Below are 10,055 nucleotides of genomic sequence, written 5' to 3' on the forward strand. Positions count from 1 at the left end.
TCTTGCGGTCACACCTTATCTATGGAACTGCAGGCATACATGTAGGAAACTGCAAATTCAGGACTGCCCAAAAATGTTATTAGTCGGTCATCATCTCTGCATACTTTAACTTATCAACAGTCACGTCACTACCCCATCGACAAAACAATCCTAGAGTGTAATATCTAAAGCAAACAGACTGATGATCCTTAGATTTCATTCCATTCAATTACAAATCAATGACTTTCTCACATTCTTCTACTATGCATTGTACAAAGCAACCCAAGATCACAAATCAACCACCCTGAGAAAGGATTACTCATTACATCTCGGTAGGCTCTGCTGTCTCCAATAGTGGAACAGGAAGGGGAAGTGTTTCTAGAGCAAGTGGGAAACCTACGATGTCACAGCATGGCAAATGCCCATTCAGCCATCCAGCTTCAGTAGGCTGTATTCTGGGATTGGTGATAGCTAAGAATATTGATGTGACTAGGACAGATCTGACACACATGTTCTGAGGTTTTGGATGGGCCTTTTTTTTTGTCACAAATGAAGCCAGAAGCAAAAAATATCTGACAATTATTCATCACATAAATTAATAAATTAAAATACCAAAACAAAAGTACATTTGTAAATTTTAAGGAAAAGCATTTTGTCAGATTTCCAGTGTCAACACATTGTTAAATAATCTTATTTGATCTAACCATGGTTATTTGAAACAACTGAGGTTATTTTATACCCAAATAAGGGCATTTTAAGCTAATACACAGTTGAAGTCATAAGTGTACATGTACTTAGGTTGAAGTGATTAAAGCACATTTTTTTTAACCACTTCACAGCTTTAATATTAGCAAACTATAGTTTTGGCATGTCGTTTATGACATCTACTTTTGTGCATGATATGAATACCGCTCAGGAATGAGATGCATTCTGTCTCCTAGAGTTTGGTGTGAAAAGGGCAAATCAAGGAAGAGGCCACTGCTCTAAATCCACCCTAAAAAAAAGCCAGGCTACAGTTTGCAAGTGCACATGGTGACAAAGAGCTTACTTTTTAGAGAAATGTCCTCTGGTATAATGAAACAAAAAATTACTTTTTGGCCATAATGACCATTGTTGTGTTTGGAGGAAAAATGATGAGGCTTGCAGCTGAAGAACACCATCCCAACCATGAAATATGTGGGTGGCAGCATCATGTTGTGGGGGTGCTTTGCTGCAGGAGGGACTGGTGAACTCTACAAATAGATGACATCACCAGGAAGGAAAATTATCTGGATATATTGAAGCAAAATCAAAAGACATCAGCCAGGAAGTTAAAACTCATCGCAAATGGGTCTTCCAAATGGACAATGACCACAAGCACACCTCCAAATTTATGGCAAAATGGCTTAAACAAAACAAAGTCAAAATATTGGAGTGGTAATCACAAAACCCTGACCTCAATCCGAAAATTTCTGGGCAGAACTAGCATGTGTGAGCAAGGAGGCCTACAAACCTGACTCGGTTACAGCAGTTCTGTCTGGAGAGGAATGAGCCAAAACTCCAACAACTTATTGTGAGAAGCTTGTGGAAGGCTACCCAAAACATTTGACCCAAGTTAAACAATTCAAAGGCAATGCTAACAAATACTAACAAAGTGTATGTAAACTTCTGACCCACTAGGAATGTGATGAAAGAAATCAAAGCTGAAATGAATCATTCTGTCTACTATTATTCTGACATTTCATATACTTAAGTGATCCTAAATGACCTAGGACAGGGAATGTTTTCTTAGTAAATGTCAGGAAATGTTAAAAACTGAGTTTAAATGTATTTGGCAAGGTGTATGCAAACTTCTGACTTCAATTGCACTGTATAAATCTCATGAATGGTGCGTTTGTGTGTCATTCAGTTGAACTCCGAGTCTGAGTGTCACTGACGGACCTCAACCAGCGCCTGTCCTGAAGAGCATGAAGGGCTCTGAATCAGAAACACAAGTGGGAGTTTTCAAACTTCTTGAAAATATAAACGAACAAGTAAACTGCTATTTAAACTATGCAAAGCGTTCCGGTTTCACTTTATTAATGGCAAATTTTCCTACACAAACTAAAACATTTTGGTTTTCTTACTGTGTGTCTATATATATTTATTTCACACGTGTTTATTACACATAAGTGTACAAAAGTATACTGCATATACTTCTTTGCAATCTTCCTCTAAAAAAACAAAGTGAAATATATATATATATATATAGTCACATTTATTTCACACGTGTCTATTAAACATAAGTGTACAAAAGTATACTGCATATACTTCTTTGCAATCTTCCTCTAAAAAAATAAAGTGAAATGTTACAACGTGCCCAGCTACACTTTGTAATAAGACCAAATGACAGCGTTGATATGGCAACAAGCAAACAAATGAAGTTACGTCACACCAGCGTGTGTGGAAAACGTTTAACCACGTGTCTAACCCCGCGTTAGTTTGTGCCCCGCGCTCACCTACTTTATTTCTGCTGGGTGATGCACTGATGAAACGAAATCTCTCAAATGTTTAGCTGAGAAACAAAGGCCCTTAGGTTTAATCAGAGTATTAAAGGAACGTGTGGACGTTAAGAAATTGCATATTATAACAAAATATGATATAAATATAATAATTTATATGAATACTTTAAATAAAAATATATAATGTAAGATATATTAGTTCAAATAACAAGTGTAAATGTAAAATTGACCAAAACTAAAGTTGACCAAAAAGATACATATTTTAAGTGTTTAGAAATATTTTGTTATTTAAAACATTATTTGTCATGTCATTCATACGTTTTTAAAGCCTTAAAAGGAAATCACATATCCCTATTTTATTATCTGATTTTATGTTTCAAGTTAAATGTGTAAAATGACTTTTTAAGGTGTATGAAGCACACATTCAGAAAAAAGCACACCTTAAGAAATGACAATTTGTATGATAATTAATCGTGAAAACCCTTAAAAAGACAATTAATCATCACAGCCTTAAAACAGACATCGTCATAATCACAATTATTTGACAATTAATCATCAGCCAAATTTCATAATCGTGACAGCCCTACATGTGAGCAATGTCAGGCACAATGTGAGCAACATGTGACAAATTAAGAAGGCACAATAAATTAAAGTGAATGAATCCTATTAAATCATCATGGCAACCATGGCTTGGTACAAAGGCTAAGCTTATAACATACCTATTTGAAGAAGCAAACATTTAGTGGAACTGAACATTGTTGTTAAAACTAAAAAGAAGAATGTGAAAGTGGAGATGGTAGTAAAAAAGGAGTTAAATATTGATCTGTTTCTCACCCACAATTATCATATAGCTTCTGAAGAAATAGATTTAACCAATGGAGTCATATGGATTACTTTTATCCTGCCTTTATCAGCTTTAAGAGCTTCAAATATTTGGAACCCATTCACTTGCATTGTATGGACCTGCAGAGCTGAAATATTCCTCTAAAAATCTTCAATTGAGTACACATCTTGGATGGCATGAGGGTGAGTAAATGATGAGAGAATTTACATTTTTGGGTGAACTATTCCTTTAAAACTAATCCATTTTAGCATTGTTCAAAGAATACGATGCACAGGATTTAGTAAAATTGCAGTAAACTGTGATGCTCTTTACTCATTATGCTTAAAATTGTCTGACCTTGTCAAATATGACTAAAAGTCATGTTTTCCAGCTAAAATATATTGCAAAAAAATGTTATTTGAGTCTCAAACAAATAACAGAACCTTCTTTTAAGTTTCTGGGACAGGTGAGATTTGCAATTAAATGTAGTAATATGAAATGAAAGGTAACACTAAGCAAAAGCAGCACCATTCATGATCTTCACCTAGGAGCTTGGTTTATGAGCAATTCAGTGATTTTGCCAATCATGCAGGTGGTTGTCTATTGATTGCACTGAAATACTTCTGAGAAACATATCTGTATCAAACACTTTTCACACTTGTAACTATGTAAGGACATCATTACTGAGCCTGGTGTACCATAAATGGTCTAGAAAGTCCTGGTTTTGTCACATATTCCTCGTTTCAGCAGTGTGTGTGTGTGTGTGTGTGTGTGTGTATGAGAACTTAAAAAAATGCAGGAGGACAGTGCAGGAAATCAAAGTGAGGGTTCTGGGCCCCGAGGTTGCACTCCCTCTCTCCTGAGGCTGGCATCGAAGCGTGGTGTAACCTCACAGCGCACTAACAGCACGTCCTCTTTCACAAACCCACGCTGCTTCAATGCCTGTAGGTGCAGGAAAGTGACATAGCCAAAACCCTTGGGGTTGCGCTGCACGGTGGGCCTTTGGAAGGCCTGCAGGTCCGGCTTGGTCTCCATCACTTCCAAGTGGTGCTGCCCCTCGACCTGGTCCAACACTGCCAGCCGGATCATGCCCTGGAAGGGCCAGGAGAGCTGGCTGTCAAACTCACCCTGCATAGTGTGCACAAAAAGGGAGATGTAGTTGGAGCAGCGGGGGGCGCTGGGGGTTTGCAGGTGTAGCCGAAGGCAGAGTTTGTACCCTGGCCGGCCCGTGTAGAAAGGTGGGCTGTGGAGGACTATGGGTTGACCGGCCTCCTGGTTGCGCAGGTGGGCCGAAAAGGTCTCCAACCGCCACACGTAAACACCTTGGTACTGCTGGGCTTCCAGCTCTCGGGTGGCCTCCTCCAATGAACTCAGCTTACGACGTAGGTCTGTGAGCTGGGTTTTCTGCGTGTCATTGTGAATACACAGTTCGCGGATCTGTTGGTCTTGACGCACCAGCCTGCCTTCCAGCTCCAAAACTGTCTCCTGCAGGTTAATCAGCTCCTGGTTGCACCGGCAAGGTTCTGCTGCCCTGGACGAGGCACCACGTTCATCTGACGAGGAGTGGCCGGCAACTGATGATGTAAGACAGCTATTCGGAGTCTGGCTGCGCAGAAACTCAGCCATGTAACGCATATGCATCTGTGTAAATTCCTGCATGTGCTGTGCCAGTTCATTTCTCAGCATCTAAAACAAATACATGTGCAAATAAATCACTCACATTCCTAAATGATATGGAGTGACAACAGTGTTCTGACAAGTTAAAGTGGTACTGCACAGAGTACTAAAAAGAAGTTGTCTTGGAACAATAATCACATGCCCCACCTTTTCACGACAACCAAAAGTGCTGAAAGTACAGGCTACAGGAGCTTTGAGACAATCTGTGTCACAGTGCGACGCCAACTGAAACCAATAAACACAAATTACATTCAGCTACATAGTTCAACAATGCAAGTTTTTTTTACTCATAATAAAAAGACTAAATTACTGTTGTGTCTCAGACACAATTTATAGTGGCATATCCTCTGACGCACCCGATCCCGAATAAGCACCATTTCACAATAGTCACACACTGTATTGGCGAAAGGACACATCAGCTCATGAATCTACAAGATAGAAAATAAGACACCAAGTAAAATTAACCAAACACAAAAAAATGCTACTTTCAATAAGTGCATTCTACTAAAATTGAATCAATTAAAATTAACAACTTAAAAATGCCTACTGATCACATAATAACCAAGTTATTAGCCTTTATTTTCAAACTAGTTTTAGACAAATCCAGTATGTGAATATGAAAGCTTTTCACCTGTTTGTCAGCATATACAAAGCTCCGTACACAGTCAGGGCAGGTCATGATTCGCCGTAAGCACTGCTGGCTCTTGTGTTCATCCAGATGGCTCTTACGAACGGATTCCTGACACTGAAGGCAAGGCACTCTGGCAAACTTACACAAGTGTTTCTAAGGGAGAAATAACAACACAGCTAAAAACAAAACCAAATGACACTGCTCCCATTGCATCAATGGTTCCTATTTACAACGTGTTTAAGCAGCGGTTGAGTATTCTAACCAATCACTAACATGTCCATTGAGCAATGAAATGGCAATGGCCAATCAGAGCCACTTAGATTAGTCCTCCATCCTATTTGAAATGACAACTGATACTAATGTACAAGTTTTAAATCATGTTAATGCCCAGATGCTTGCTTTATTTTCTTGCTCTGTTCGCGCAGCACCTGACACTTGAAAAGAACCTTTAGATTTTGTAATTATTTTGGATTCATTGCATATTGCACCTCTCGCTTTGAACGTAGATGTTAAATACACTGCAAATAATAAAAACAAAAACAATCCAGTTCTAATCAAGGAACAGACGCAGTGTAAATTCTTGGTTTATTATGCTGATTAGACAGCTTTGTTTTTAATGAGAGCAGAGAGAGTGCAGAACATTGTGCGGAGCGTCGCGCAGCTGGTATAGCTGGTACACAAACTCTGATCGCAAATGACTGTTTTTAATTTCCAAGTGCAACCACTGAGGCCACAAATGATCTAACGTTGATCTTACATGAACAAGATCACCATTGAAGATCTAACGGACGAATGGTCCCCTGTCTATCCACCTAAGGGCCTAATGAACGCAGTAACTTTTTCGATTTAAATCAGTTGTTAATACGTTTGCATATTGAATATGCCATATTATTTACTGTACGTGGACTAATAATTTAAGCAGTGATTTAACAATAATTTTATTTATTCCATACCATAGATATTAATTTACAATAACTTTCATTTGCCTTACCTTAACAAACATTATTACAAATAAATAAAATACAATACAATATAATGCTTAAAAGAAACTGGAACGCAGCTCATTTCCACCATTGAAATCTGCTACTGTAAAAACCCACACAATTGCTTACTTTGTCATTGTAATTTAAAATGTTAATCGACATAACTACTGCAATTGCAAAAGGTAGTTCAAGACCACTGACTAATATGATTTAAATGTCTAATGTGAAAGGTCTATTTGTGAATTGTTCCATCAATTTGATTCACTTTGACTCAGAAATACATTTTGTGTTTTATGCACTAAAGTAAAAAGGAAAGCCTTCTAAATATATAATTATGTTTCTACTCCAAACTGCTGCCAATATGTAATTAACTAGAGGAATAGTTCATCCAAAAATGAAAATTCATCACTCATCATTTACTCACCCTCATGCCATCCCAGATGTGTATGACTTACTTTCTTCTGCTGAACACAAATTAAGATTTTTAGAAGGATATCTCAGCTCTGTAAGTCCTCACAATGCAAGTCATCAGGGTTTAAAACTTTTAAGCTAAAAAAAGCACAAAGAACAAATCTGTTTCTCACCCAGACCTATCATATCGCCTCTGAAGACATGGATTTAACCACTGTAGTTGTATGGATTAATTTTATGCTGCTTTAATGTGCTTTTTGGAGCTTCAAAATTTTGGAACCCATTCACTTTCACTCTTACAGAGCTGAAATATTCTTCTACAAACATGTTTGTGTTCCACAGAAAAAAGAATATCATACACATCTGGGATGTAAATTATGAGAAAATTTTAAGTTGGGTGAACTATTTCTTTAAATGTTGGCTAAGACTTTCTCTTTACTTTAGTGCATAAAACTCTAAATGTGATTCTCATCAAAGTGACTCAAAATAGGGGGGCCTGGAGTTCGCAAGTTCAAATCCCAGGGCGTGTTGAGTGACTCTAGCCAGGTCTCCGATGCATCCAAATTGGCCTGGTTGCTAGGAAGGGTAGAGTCACATGAGGTTAAATCCTCGTGGTCACTATAATGTGGTTCGCCCTCGGTGGTGAATATGGTGAGTTGTGCGTGGATGTCACGGTGGATGGCGTGATGCCTCCACACGCACTGTCTCCATGGTAACGTGCTCAACAAGTCACGTGATAAGATATGCGGATTGACGGTCTCAGACACGGAGCAACTGAGATTCGTCCTCTGCCACCCGGATTGAGGCGAGTCACTATGCCACCAGGAGGACTTAGAGTGCATTGGGAATTGGGCATTCCAAATTGGGGAGAAAAGAAACTAAACAAAAACCAATTTTGACTCAAAATTATGAAGCAGGTCACTTTTACTTTTTGTAGATGCAGTGCTTTTATTTGGATTTATTTACAACCCACTGAACATGTCCAGGGGATTAAACAACAAAAAAAGTTCACCTCCAAATGCCGCAACTCCATTTTATCAGTGCAACCAATATTAGGGCACCGGACAGTGAGTGACAGGATCTCTCGATTGGCAAAGTTATCAAGAAAGAGCTGATCCTCTAGCAGCAACTCATTGTCAACTGGACATTTCTGCCCTGTATCCCTAACAGGCAGAAGAAAGAAAATTAATAAAAGACAATTTTGAAAGTGCACACACTGGACAAATACATAAATACATTTAAATGGCATACACTAAAACTATTCTGTGAAAATAAAAACAATGCAAATTGCTAACCTGATGGACTTCTTGATGCACGAGTTGCAGAATCGATGTCCACATGGTGTCTGCACTGCTGACCTGAGACCCATCAGACAGATAGGACATTCATATTTGCTCTCTAGAGGAGGATCAAACTCCTCATCATAGCCTTGCAAGTCTACTAGGATACTAGAAGAAACATTGATGGTGGAGGGGTTTTCGGTCGGGCTGAGAAACGATTCCCCCGCTTTCTCCATTGCCACCGCACAACTGGAGTACTTGCTGTCATAGCAGGCATCATCACCAAAGCTGGGCTTCTCCGTATCACTGCAAGCCATCTGTAATCACATCAAGAGAATGCGAAAAAGAGTGCTATGTCGATGAGAGAACATATGAGCCATACCTCAATATTCATACCCTTAAAAGCAGTGGCATGCACAGACCTTAGCAGGGACAGGGATGGAAGGATAATAAAAGGGCATTGTTTTTTTTTGTTTTAATGAGTAATAATTAAAAATACTTACCAAATTTCTATGTTTTTGAGTATTAACCATTTTCATATATACACACACACAACATAATTTTCAGACATGGTCTGTGATAACCCAGTGTTTTTGACATTTTTCATAGAAAAATCATGGTATTTTTTTCAAGTACCTTGGAGAACCATGGCACCTATCATGAAATGTGAACACGATCAATCATTCAGTATCTTAACATTACCTTGGTGACATGGTGCACGTGCGAAGGTGCGATGAGAAAGTGTGAGTACGAGGAGATTGGCTGTGTTCCGCGAATGCTATGTGATCCTTGAATAATGTACCTATAACGTGCAAGGACGGGTGCCACCCGTCCTTGCACGTTATAACCACTGGAGTCATATGGATTACTTTTATGCTGCCTTTATGTGCTTTTTTGAGCGTCAAAGTTTTGGTCACCATCCACTAGCATTATAAGGACCTACAATGCTGAAATATTCTTCTACAAATCTTTGTTTGTTGTTCTGCAAAAGGAAGCCATGCACATCTGGGATGGCATGAGGGTGAGTAAATGATGAGATAATTTTCCTTTTTGAGTGAACTATTCCTTTAACTGCGTGGGTGTCTTCCAGCGAAAGTGAAACAAGTCTGGAGATGACAAACCGTTGCCTTAAATGATTTATTCAACATTAAACTGCACTGTTTCATCTTGCACACTGCTGGGCGGGGAGTCGTGGGAGAAACTCTTCTCTTTTAAGTAGTATGTTATTCCGAAATGTATTTTTACCTCATAATGCCCGTATAGAACGGCGCAAAAGATATTTAACTTGAATTTTTAAAACCTAAAGTTTATTTCCCACGTGAACAGAGATAAATTGGGTTAGCAGGCGAAATAAGCCAACCAGACACAACAGACGGCAAAATGAACAAGTCCAACTTTCCTGTTGTAGATGACACAAACAAGTCTCACCCCGACGTTATCAATATTCTAAAACCATACACCTCTCGATATGATATACTTTTCGCTTTGGACGTTGTACCTAAAAAAAAATGCATACCTTAACTCGGTCCGGCCTCGCTGTCAACGAACCTCTTCCTGTATTGACTCCAAACATCAGAGCAGCGTCACGCGGTCAGGCCTCCTGTCATATCTGATCTCAGATAAGCTCTCAACAAGAGAACCCTCGTGAGCATCAGCGCAAACACATGAGGAGCTCAGTGGCTCATCTGGTCTGGGATCGGCGGATACCAGGGCATTTGTTCAGCAGATTTTGAAGTCGCGTTTTGTGATGAACGCTACCAAATTTTTTAACATTGCAACCCACCAGGGAGT

At 39.0% G+C, this 10,055-nt stretch overlaps 1 protein-coding gene across 1 annotated transcript; it reads right to left on the minus strand.

The window, feature by feature from the left end:
* Positions 1 to 2,761: 2,761 nt before the first annotated feature.
* LOC127661378 (TNF receptor-associated factor 6-like) lies at positions 2,762 to 9,847 on the minus strand. The gene is made up of 7 exons (XM_052152075.1): positions 9,781 to 9,847; positions 8,280 to 8,581; positions 7,997 to 8,147; positions 5,591 to 5,743; positions 5,316 to 5,387; positions 5,107 to 5,184; positions 2,762 to 4,968 (listed from the first exon to the last, which is right to left on the minus strand). Exons 1-7 carry the CDS (start codon positions 9,835 to 9,837, stop codon positions 4,099 to 4,101), a joined length of 1,683 nt encoding a protein of 560 aa, XP_052008035.1. The 5' UTR covers positions 9,838 to 9,847; the 3' UTR covers positions 2,762 to 4,098.
* Positions 9,848 to 10,055: the final 208 nt, after the last annotated feature.

Source organism: Xyrauchen texanus, chromosome 1 (assembly GCF_025860055.1).
Source record: "Xyrauchen texanus isolate HMW12.3.18 chromosome 1, RBS_HiC_50CHRs, whole genome shotgun sequence".
Lineage (NCBI taxonomy): Eukaryota > Metazoa > Chordata > Actinopteri > Cypriniformes > Catostomidae > Xyrauchen > Xyrauchen texanus.